Below are 12496 nucleotides of genomic sequence, written 5' to 3'. Positions count from 1 at the left end.
ATTAAGATTTTGAGGAGTCACAACTATTGGTAATGACAGTTTCAAGGTTTGAACACTGGTGTGAGTAACCAAGGAATATGAAGCACAAGCTCATAGGAAGAGAGGAGGTTCAAGAATTTGTAGTTAACAAAGGAGTTGTCAGAATAAAAGGTAAGCATTTACATTCATCTATATTCCAGATGACCTATTTTAATTTTTAGATTATCTTCATAAGTTATGCCTTTGATCATTATACATTTTCTCTAACATTTTACAGTATTTGTCTTAGTACATCATAAGTTCTGGAGTTCAGAAGACCTAGTTCAAATCCTGAATTTACTCCTTACTAGTTATGTGACTTTGGGCACATTGATTCAAATCTTTGAGCTTCAGTTGCTTCATCTGTAAACCCAGTGTAATAGTAACACGTATCTTTATAGACTTGTTTTGACAATAGAGTGAGTTAATGCTTGAAAAACAGCACTCGTCCTGGCACATGGTAGCACTCAGTGATAACTATTCTTTATCCCACTATTATCAAAGCAGAGAGGACAAAGTGGCCTGAAGGGTTGGAAAGCTGCCACAGTCAATCCTAAGGGGATATCTTTATTACATTACATGACATTATGTTACATTATATTACATTACACTACATTAATTATATTACAATATGTTACATGCTGCAACTTAGCATTTATTTTCAAGCTAACTACAAAATTAATTTTTATATCTCAGCAGTTTCTAGCACATGAAAGCATTTCTACCCCATAAACTATTCTGAGAAAGAATAACATGTGCACACACACATACACACACACCCCAGAATTCCACAAATTTGATTTGCAAATATTGTCAAATTAGATATTCATAAGATAATGAAATACAGCTTATTATGGAAGATGTGTAATATAGCTGTTAAAAATCCTTCAGGGCTCTGAATGAGAAAATCTTGAAGCTAGAGCATATCTTTCTAATTTTCTTAATAGAGAAGTAGTATGCTGCCTCTGACTCTGCTCTATTATTTCTCACCTTTGACATTCACTGATCTTTAACTGTGCATGTCCAGTGTTGATAAATCAGGAACACTTCAGTGCATTCATTTTAGACAAGGCACCTGAAGTTCAAAAAAACAGCCAAGCTCTTTGAAGTCATTATGCTTTTCTAGACCAGTGATTCTCAATCTTATCACATCAACCACTACCCTGCCCTTTTTATAACAAATATTTGGTAATACCTTTTTGACTATACTGCAATGAAATCTGTGAGTGATTTAAACTTATTTATACATAATTTAAAAATCATCCACATAATACCTTAACTGGAACATAAAAAAGCAATACAATGAAAATGATTCATGAAAAAAACAATATATATTTCATTATATAAATGCTCAGACTTGTAGAAAACATAATAAGGCAGTCAGATATGTGTGCTCGTATGTGAAATCACCGTGAATGAGACAACTACCAGCAAAGCCCAGCACAGTGAAAGCATAATCTTTCCTTCATTTAGTGTGTATGTATAGCCATGCAAAAAATTATTTGTGTTTATATGTAAAAGGAGTTAAATTTTAATTAGGTAATTAACAAATTTTTCACTCACACAAATGGCTGGTAGGACATTCGAAAGTCATGAGAATGTGGGATGGTATTTTTTTGACTGCGAGATTGATTGCCTCTCACATTGTAATCTCACCTGTCCTTCTCCTAAATGCCTGTAGCGTTCCCTAGTTATTACTACAACCCAATGCCCCACAGATATTTCAAACAGCCTCTAGAGGTGGCACCACTTCTACTGAGAACTATGTTCTAGATAGGTTGACTGGAGTACATACATTTAAAAGGTTTTTAAATTACTAAGACCAAAGACCATCTTCAAAAAACAAAACGAACAAACACAAATATTTGACAGTTGTCTCTCTATCGTCTAGATGCATCAAAATGAAAATCTGATCATGTCACCCCCCAGTGCCAACCTTCTTAAAACAATTTGTGACACCCCGCTGAACTGATAATAAAGGTCTCAATTCTTAGTCCAGCCCCCAAGCCCCTCCTAACCTAATCCTTGTTGGCCTCATGTGATACTGCCTTCCCTGACTCCCAGCATTCCTGTTATGTTGGTCTTCTTTTTAGCTGCTGGAATAAGTCATGTCATTCTCACTGTTGCACTTCAAGCCCTGGCCCCTGACATTTCTTGCTTTTTTTTTCCAGTCAATTCTTATTCTTTCTTTAAGTCACAGCTCAGTTATCACTCCCTGAGGAAAGTGTTTTCTGATCTTTCATCAGAGTCAATGCTGCCATGTGTATTTCTTCTCAGCTGTCATTTTACATATATGCAATTATTGGATTTATGTCTGTCTGCTCCAGTAGCCTCTGAGGTGTCAAAGGGGAGGAACCATGTGTTCTTTCTCTTCTCGGTGATGGAAATAAAGTAGATTCTCAAGTGCTCTGTTGAGTGAATATACAAATGGCTGAGTGGATGAAGGGATGGTTGAGTGTACAAATGAACAAACATATGCCTATAGCTAAGCTGACATTCCTTGGCCGAGCCTTGTCGAGTCAGTGAGTTTGTTTTATTTTCTAGTTAGAACAGAGCTCACACCCAACTGCTTAGAGAAATGAATGCTCTCATGTATGACCCGTTTGGCAAGAACAATATGTTAACCCTCAGTGTGAAGTGAGAAGACTCGAGTTTGCTCAAAGTACAAGAGAAGAGGGATTTCATCGCAGAGGGAGTTCCTTGGGTGAACAAATAATACATAAAAATATTCTCAAAGTTTTAAATTCCACTAACGCTCCAAATGAAAAAGCGTCTTATCACTTTTCACTCCCCTGCCCAAAATATTTATTATTAACAAAATTTATGTATGTGTGTATATCTATCTATCTATCTATCTATCTATCTATCTATCTATCTATCTATAATGTATATCTTGCCTTGTCTCTCTTTTTTTATTTTCTTTCCAACTTTTATGGTATATTATGTATATTGGTCTACAATTTTTTTTATTGGTCTCGGAGATATTTTATTTTATTAATATTTTATTTTATGATTTTACTGTTTATATATGTAAGTATGATATGTAGATATGTATGTATATATATTCTTTTCATTTAAAAACTCTCAAATGTAACAAAAGCTGCTGAGAAAAATCAAAGAATACCTGTGTATCTCCTCCTAATAAAATAGCTACCTTTTCCTGACCCCACCCCACAATCACTTCTTTGGTTTTATTATTAACTCAATGTATGTATTTATACCTTTTATTATGTGTATATGGATCTCTTCTTATTTTTACCATTCAGATGATATTTAAGGGTATCAAGTGCCATGGTTTAATTATTCACTTCCGGGTTGGTGGACATTTATACTGTTTCTAAGTTTTCATTCTTGCAAACGATATGGCAAAACATATCTTTCTACTTGCGCCTTTGCACACTTAAGCAAACGTTTGAGCCTTTCCCTAGAATAGATATGTGGAAAATGTGCCTGCAGAATTTTCAAAGATACTGCCAGGGAAATCAAGAATTCAGTCTTGGAAACGTTAAATTTAATCTGCGTAATAGACCGATAGCTAAAGACAGAGGAGGCAGCAGTGGCTGTAGTAGTCTAGGCGAAGATAACAGAGAGCCCTCCATTAGGGTATTGGCAGCAGACTGGAGAGAAGTGAAGAGATTTAAGAGATACTCAAAATAGATCATGACTTCGGTGAAGGAGAAGAAGAAACAGACTAAGATGCTTGATTTCTGGCTTGGTCAACTGGCATAATGCCACTTTCCGGTTAGTGAGAAAATCCAGAGGATTGAATGGTTCCCAGTTAAATAGATCCCTTAGAGTAGGCTCTTAGAGGTCTTACCGTTTATGTACATATTTTACTTTTGACTAAACTTATCTTTGATTCCAAAAAAGCAGGGGCCATCAAACTTGTTTCGTAAAGGGTCAGAAAGTAAATAATTTCAGCTTTTGTACGCCATGTAGTCTCTGCTCTAATTACTCCACTCTGTCTCTGTAGTGGAAAGCAGCCATACAAAATACATAAGCGACTGAGCGTGACTGTGTTGCAATGAATTTTTATCTACAAAAACAGGCAGTGGGCTGGATTTGGCCCATTGGCCGATGTTTGGCTGTCTGTGCAGTAAGAGCAACACTAAGCAGTTTCTTTTTTCATCCAAGCATAAGATTTTCACACTGTCAGAAGCAGAGGTGAGAAGATAAATTATTATAATAGTTAGTGACAGCAAGCCAGGACCCTGGCATAATATGCAGTGCTGGATCCATTAGCAATTGGGCTCAGAAACAGAGACTACCTATAGCAAAGAAATGGGGAGCAGCTCATTATCAGAGTATGGGAAACTCAGCTTTTCCTTGAGCCCTTATCCTTGGGGTAAATGATTGACCACACTGGAGAGGCCCCATGTGATCCACATTTTGCCCTAGGCTGGATTTCTTATAACCACAAGAAAAATTTCAAGGAAATGATCAGCCAAATACTGAAAACATGCCATATGTTTCATTCCAAAGGAAGACATTTCTGTATCTGATGGACATTTCTGTACCCTGAATAGTTATGGGTAAAGAGATGTTTACAAAATGAACCAGAGATCCTACACTAAATCTGCCTATGAAGAAAAAAATATATTGTAAAAAAAAATTCTGTCTCTGGAACTGTTTGCTCAGTTTCAATTTTGAAAGAATGGATTTTCTTAAAATGAGACTCACCTCTAAGGTATAATTTACTGGCACTATGAGTGTTTTATTTCCAAGAAGAATAGAAGCCCTGGTAGTTTCACACTGTGCAGTAGTGAGAACCTCCCCAAATGGAGATCTCACCTTGTCACATCAGTTTTGGCTTGACTTTACCATTCAGTCATGGTCTCAGAGAACAGTGTCTTTGATCCTGATATCCTTTGTGTTCCTTGTAGCTTTGAACTTCATTATACTCTAACAGATGGATCCTCTTCAGGCTTTGAAGTTTTTCTCATGCACAGTATGTGTGATCCTTGAGGCCCCGGAAAAGTCTATTAAGAGTTTGCCATAAGAATTTTCCTCCACGTGTTTACAGTTGAAAAATACCTGATCAGCTGTGCACCAATGACCCTGCAACTTGCCCACCCTCCTCTATAGGGTCTTCAAAAACAATCAAAAAGTATTCTTTTAGAGTTGCATAGAAACTCGATTATGCATTATTTCCACTTTTCCCCTACTATTTTTTATAGCCAGCATGTTTTTATAAGACATATTAAGCTGTCATCGTTAACATTTTGGATATTACGTTTCTAGACAAAAAGTAAAACATTAGCATGCCTTTTTTTTAAAGGAAATTTATTCAGTTGCAGATGAGCACATTGAAAATTTAGTGGGAAAAGCATTGGACTTGTAATCAGAATGTGCAGGTCTACCACTTGATAGCTGTAAAATCTTAAGTCTCCTAACCACTCTGAGCATGCATCTCTTCTGAAAAAAAGGGCACCATGATATTAGATTACATGCAAATTGTGAAGATGAAATGAGCCAACATTGAAAATTTCCTTAGTGCATTGTTTGCCATGTGGTAGGTGCTTGATAAATCAATGTCAAAATCTACCCACTTTCAAGCAGGAAGTTCCAGACCTAGGAGCAAAAGAAACTTATTCATAATGGAGAAATGAGGGTTAAAGTAAAGGGCATCCTTTACAATGGTCTAGGTCAAGGTCCTTAAAGTGAGTTTCCCCAGACCAGCAGCATCAGCATCACCTAGGGACTTGTTAGAATGCAAATTTTGGGGTCCCACCCCAGATGTACTGAAATAGAAACTGTGGGTGGGTCCAACAGTGTATGTTTTAACCAGTGTCACCTCCAGTGGTCCCCGATTACCTAAAGTTTCCCTCTTACCCAACTATTCTCTATCATACCATTGTGTCAATGCCCTTGCTCATCTTACTACCCCAAGTTGACTCAAGAACCAGCAGCATGAGCATCACTGAGGCTCATCATGAGCCTGTGGGCTGGTGTGAAATTGGAACCCCAGACCCTACCTTAGACTAAAAGAATCAGAATCTGCATTTTAACAATATCCCTAATAGATTCAAAGAAATATTAAAGTTTAAAAGGATGACTTCGAAACACTGGTCACAACTGTATTTAGTTATTTCTTTAGTTGTGCACTTGCTTATCATCTGTTTCCATCAGCAGTGTGAACTCTGAAGGCAAGAACTTTGTCACATTCTTTACTGTGGTAGCCAGTACTTAGCACAGACCTTGGCATATGGTTGTCAATTAATCTGTGTTTGATAAATGAGAAAGTTAATATGGCTTCCTCAATTGATCCTGAAGAAACGGAGCTTCAGAAAAAGCCAGTGACTTTTTGAAATAACATAGCTGTTATGAACAAAGCCAGTGCAAAAAAATAGAAAAGTATTCTTGACTCCTAAAGTGTGTTGTGTGTGTGCATGACCTTGAAACTAGTGGTTCTGGACAATATAACAAAGCATAACCTAAAGCTTCCTTAGCTATTGTCCCAGTGTGGGCTTCTAATATTAATAATGATGATGACTTATTTATAATGTTCTTTGTCATTTGCAGTCCACTTTCACATATACTAACCTAGGTGGAAGTGTATTGTTATAGGTTTTTTGTTTTTGTTTTTTTTTTATTAAGGACAGAGAAAATGATAAACAGAGCCAGCAATTTTGTGGAGTTTATTTATTAATGGAGCAAGAGTTCACTGAAAAGGCAAAAAAAAAAAAAAAAAGAAGAAAGAAAAAATATAATTTCTTATAAGAGTAACTGTCAGAGAACCCATTACTGGAGTAGACAGAGCTCTTAGGTCAGGTGAGAACTGTCTGGTCGTGGTGGACAGTGCTCCTGGAGGCGGTCACAGGTAACTCAGAATCTAACATGGATTTGGCAGAGGTGGTTCCTCATTTATTTTAATTATCATTATTGGACTTACATTTAGTTCAACTGACAGTTCTGCCTAATTATAAAAGCTCCTTCTATGGTTAAATTTTGCTTGTCACTCACAGTTTAAAGTTTAGCTACTTCTAGCTCCTGGTTGGCCTGCCATAAGTGAACCAAAACATTGACTTTATGATTCTCTGACATTGACGGTCCCACTTGATTTGAAATGTACCATCTCTGGTGTCAGAGATGTTCACCACAGACTCTGAATCTGTTGTTGTTGTTTTTTTAAATCTCCTACGAGAGGGAAGGAGATACAGGGGAGATGGTTCTAAAGGCGAGGCTGTGGGTGACGGACAATCCATGTTCGAAGGATATTTCCAGACCATTGTCCATAAACAAGGAAGGAACCTGAACTCAGCCAGTCCTACCTGTCTTCAGTGTAGAAGCCCTACATCGTATCCTGATATATGGTCTCATTGTATTCTTTTTTTATTGTGACAAATTACACATAACACAAAATTTACCATTAATTTGTAAAATAACCATTTTAAATGCACGATTCGGTGACAAAAAGTATATTCACAATGGTGTACAACCATCACCGCTATCCATTTCCAGAATTTTTTCATTGCCCTGACAGAAACTCTGTACTCAGTAACTAATTACCCATTCCCTCCCCTCCATGGCCCCCCCAGTAACTACTATTCTACTTTCTCTCTGAATTTACCTCCTCTAAGCTTCTCGTAGAAGTGGAATCATACCATATTTGTCTTTTGGTGTCTGGTTTATTTCACTTAGCATAATGTTTTTAAGGTTTATCCATGTTGTAGCATGTACCAGAACTTCATTCCTTTTTATGACGGAATAAAATTCCCCAGCATGTATGTACCGCATTCTGTTCATCTATCTATCCGTTGATGGACATTTGGGTTTCTGCCTTTCGGCTATTGTGAATAATGCTGCTGCGACCATTGCTGTACATGTATGTATTCATGTCCCAGCTTTCAGTTCTTTGGGGCACATACCTGGGACTGGAACTGCTGGTCATTCTATACGGTCATTCTATATTTAATCTCTGGAGAAACCTCCACTGTTTTCCACAGCAGCTGTGCCGTTTTACGTTTCCACCAGAAATCCACGGAGATTCTCATTTCTCCTCATTCTGACTAACATTTGTTATTGTTCACTTTGGTTTGTTTTGCCTTTATAACAGCCATCCCAATGAGTGTGAATATTACCTCATTGACATCTAGCATTCTTAAAACTTCCTGAGCCAGGGAGCGCAAAGCACTACCAGGAAGCTATCGCCGATCATCCTTAGTTGTTAGAAAATTCTTGTTAGCCAGAACGAAATCTTCCTCTCCCCAGCAGTGATTCTCAAACTCAACTGCACATCAGAATCACTTAAGAGCTTTTAAAAATTTCAATATTTACGCTGCAACCCAAACTAATAAAATCGTCATCTGTGAGGGTGGGGGCCTTAGCATCAGCATCAGCATCAGCATTTTCTAAGCCTCCTTAGGTGATTTCAACATGCAGCCAGGGTTGAGAACCACTACTTAAAGCCTGCTCATTCATCTACTTTGTTACACAACGTGCAGGATGTAAAGTGTGAAAACTCTATCACACTGAGCATTCTCTGATGACCCTTGTTAATTTGCCAGACCTCCATCCACCACTGGTAGTCCTGTCCTCCTTTTCCTCCCAGATTTTTTGCCATAGTGTATCTTACCCACTGACCCTTACATAATTTCTTTTTATCCATTCATTGTCTGCTCTCCGTTTTGCTTATTTTTGCTTCCCTAGGATATACAACAATCCTTAATGCAGAGAAGGTGCTCAGAAAGTATCGTTCAATGAATGAATGCATAAATCTACTCTTATTTCAAATGACAGCTCTTCGGATAGTTATAAATAGCTTTCGTGTCTTGTACTGGATTTTCTCTTCCTAGGTAAAAACTTCTCTGTACCTTCAATCAGTTTTCAAAGATATCTGAGGGTAAACCTCACCATCATGAATGCAATATATCTATCTTTCACTCGATGAGCAAATAGTTGAACACTTCCACGTGCTACGCATACTTACACACTATACATACTACGAAATAGACACTGTGCCTGGCGCTGGACATTGTGCTGAAAAAGATGATCGAAGTCGATCTGTGGGGGTGGGGCACAGATGAGAGTTAATCACAGAAGTCGTTTTGGGTAACAATAAATGCTATAAAGAAAATGAAAAATGTTTATTGACTGTGGCACGTTAAGTGGGGATTAACTTTTATCTGAGTCATGAATGATAAGAAGAGATATTCCAGAAGGAAAGCACGACTGGTTACAGAGGCCTCGAGTGGGGAGCACCATCATTCATGCATGTCAGAGGGGCTCTGAAACAGAGCCTCAAGAAGGACAAGGAAAAAACCACTATCACCTCTTTCGTTAGACACTTTACCTCAGTTAATATGGCCCACGATCAAATTAGTTTGGGGTAGCCACGTCACCCTATTATGGTCTTTTCCTTTACTGAGTTAGATTTTTCCTGTCTAATATTCGTATTGTTGATAGTTGGAATTTAGGTGTGGAAGAGAGATTTAGATGAACATGCCTCGAATTTCTTTTCATCTGAGCCCTAGCCATAAAGACTTCAATCAATCAATCAGTTCATAAAAACACTTGTCAGCAGAGTGGAGGGACTTTCTGGTTCTCTAACTGTTGTAATACCGGTTCTTCATTCTCCTTAACCAGCGCCTTGTCTTTTGTGGGAAAAGTTTTGGACAAGGACAGAGCCAGGACTTGGTGGGTGCTGCCGTCTGGGGCCAGAGCCATCTTGGTTTTTAATCGAAAGAGCTCAGCAAAGACAGATATTTCTTGATTCTTGGGACCCAATGCTGAGAACAAGCACCTTCTTCCAGACCAACCACTAACATGCTCCGACGTTAGGGGAACTCAGCTCCTCTCTCTGGACCTGAGTTTCTTTGTATTGAAATGTGGCTTTTGGGCCTGAGAATTTTAAGATCCTTTGAAACTTTATTTTAAAAGAACATTTTATTACTCTAATCCAAAATAAAACATTTTTTTCTGTGGCTTCTGAATAACCTGCAGTTATTATACTTTTATTGATAAGGAACACTCACTTCCAAGTTAATGAAACAAAATGATTTACATGAGGATAGCAGGGTTTATAGAATCAAATTAGATGCCGAAATTGACAAAAATGCAATTCAAACTGATATGTTGGGCACCAGGAGACATGTGGTTCAGGGCAGTGAAAGGAGTCCCTAGGTGTATTGATTGGCTGCTATCTTTCCAGTGGCCTTCAGAGAATCTGAGACCAATTTGTCCAGGTCAGCCATATAAGAACAACCTTCAATCCATGACCTGTTCCCAGGACAGCTCACCTGTACATGGCATCTTCTGTAAAGACGAGAGTGGCATACTGAAAACAGGGTGGCCTTGTTATTCATGCAGATCTGGTTCAAGTTACCATGATTAATGCATCCAATGCCAGCTTTCCTTCATCCATTAAATGCGAATGATACATTAAAATCGAATTTGATAATGGGTAAAGCAGACAAAGTCCCTGACTCATGGAGCTTAAACCTAGCTAGTAGGTGCACAATGCAGAAATCAACCAAATGTATTTCTGAGCACAAGCTGAAGGAAAGCCACAAGTTCTCTGATGGAGAATAACTGTGCAGTCTCAGGGTAGTTAATTCACCTCTCTGAGCCTCTTCGTCCCCAGTGTATAGGAGTTAATGAGGATTAACATGTAAGATAACGAGGCAGACAAGGGTATATATTAGGTGCACACTAAATGTGTGTTGCAGCTGCTGATGGTGAAGTTACCTTCCTGAAGAGAAATGAGAAAAAGATTCATTTTCTTTCCTGGGCCTCAAAGTTTCTTTAAATTCTCTGTGTGTGTGTGTGTGTGTGTGTGTGCGCGCGCGTGTGTGCGTGCGCATGTGTGTGTGTGTGTGTGTGTGTGTGTGTGTCTTCCAGTTCCAAGGAGGGTTTCGGGTCAGTGGAGAAGGTCGTGCTGCTCACGTTTCTCTCGACGGTTATCCTGATGGCCATCTTGGGGAACCTGCTGGTGATGGTGGCTGTGTGCAGGGACAGGCAGCTCAGGTGAGTAACATGAAGAGACCTCATGAGGAACCCTGGGCGAAATTCTGGGCTCTCTCTGGAGAGTTGGGATCTGAACATATACTTGCCATTATAATGTGTGATTAAGAAAGAAAAAAAAATAGATTGGGAAAATAGAGCAGGGAAAAAAGATCACGCATAATCCCACAACTCTAATGTAAACACTTGAGTGCCTTCCATTCTCTCTTTTTTCCTACATTCGGCTTTGTTGGGATTTTTAGTAGTTGTGATCACTGTATATATTACTGTGGAGAGCACAACTAATCCAACTTTCTGACTTTATCCATCAGTTCAGGGAAGGAGTGGCTGACTAGTGACCAATCTAGGATTTAAACCTGAGTGTCTGCTCTTTGCACTTCATCAGTCTGAACCATGGCTGCAACTAAGATCACCTGAAGACCTTTCATAAAATTGCTAATGTGTGGTATAAGTATGTCCCGTGCAATATTTGGAACATACTTATACTAATTATTCACTGTTAATCTGAAATTCAAATTTAACTGAGTGTCCTGTATTTTGTCTGGCAACCCTGGTGGTGGGGGGTGGGTCGGGTGGTAAGTGTGTGATAGATACATGTGTTAATCACCCAAAGTCCCTGAAATAATTGATCTGGGGTGGACCTGGGCATCAATATTATGAAAATTCACTGAGTGAGTCTAGTACTCAGCCTGAATAAAGAGCCACCAGGCTATAAAAGGGGGTACAAGACATAGTCCTGTGTCATCTACTGCCTTCCTCTTAATCAAGATATGCGCTAATCCAGTGATGACGCAAGAGCATATAAAAGCACATGTCTGATATGTGTCACAAAAGTGAGGCACGCGGTTGTCAGCCTAAGTGTGGAAACCAGTGGAATTTGACACCGTTTGTGAGGGGGGCACCTTAGCAGGGTTCCCCGAGAATGACCAAACAGAGGCCTGAAGGACCAACAGTAGGGAGAGAGAGCACCCTGCGTGAAGGCTCTCAGGAGGGGCTTCATGCCTGGGGGACTCAAATCAGGCCAGCGTGGCCAGAGGGGAGAGGAGGAGGAGGCTTTTGGCACAGGAAGGGTCTGGAGAATTCATACGCGTCTGGGCCATGCAGGGTCTTTCCGGCCAGGTCGCAGAAGGGCAAACTGAACCTCACAGAATATGTTTCGTGTTTGACTTGTCTTACTTGTTCCTCCCTCCCTTCTTTCCTTCTTTCTTTGCTTTTTTTCTTTTCCTCTTCTTTTCTCTCTTGCTCCTTTCTCCCTAACCTCCCTCTGCCTTGTCCCTTATGCTTTTTCACTCACAGGAAAATAAAAACCAACTATTTCATTGTCTCTCTTGCCTTTGCGGATCTGCTGGTTTCCGTGCTTGTGATGCCCTTTGGTGCCATTGAACTGGTTCAAGACATCTGGGTTTACGGGGAGATGTTTTGCCTGGTCCGTACATCGCTAGACGTCCTACTGACGACGGCATCAATTTTTCACCTGTGCTGCATTTCTCTAGATAGGTAAGGACAGAGAAGTGTG

The 12496-nt window shown here is 39.3% G+C and overlaps 1 protein-coding gene across 5 annotated transcripts in view; it reads left to right on the top strand.

Annotated features, from left to right (window-relative positions):
* Positions 1-12496, top strand: part of HTR4 (5-hydroxytryptamine receptor 4) — a 139929-nt gene that overhangs the window by 60890 nt on the left and 66543 nt on the right. For all 5 annotated transcript variants that reach the window (XM_011371122.1, XM_011371123.1, XM_011371124.1 and 2 more), the window contains 2 exons: positions 10858-10983; positions 12277-12477. In XM_011371122.1, coding sequence (XP_011369424.1) covers positions 10858-10983; positions 12277-12477 — 327 coding nt within the window. The remainder of the gene's footprint in view (positions 1-10857; positions 10984-12276; positions 12478-12496) is intronic.

This window comes from Pteropus vampyrus, unplaced genomic scaffold (assembly GCF_000151845.1).
Source record: "Pteropus vampyrus isolate Shadow unplaced genomic scaffold, Pvam_2.0 Scaffold185, whole genome shotgun sequence".
Taxonomy (NCBI): domain Eukaryota; kingdom Metazoa; phylum Chordata; class Mammalia; order Chiroptera; family Pteropodidae; genus Pteropus; species Pteropus vampyrus.
The sequence above is the reverse complement of the archived record's forward strand: the minus strand, read 5'-3'. Positions and strand labels throughout refer to the sequence as shown.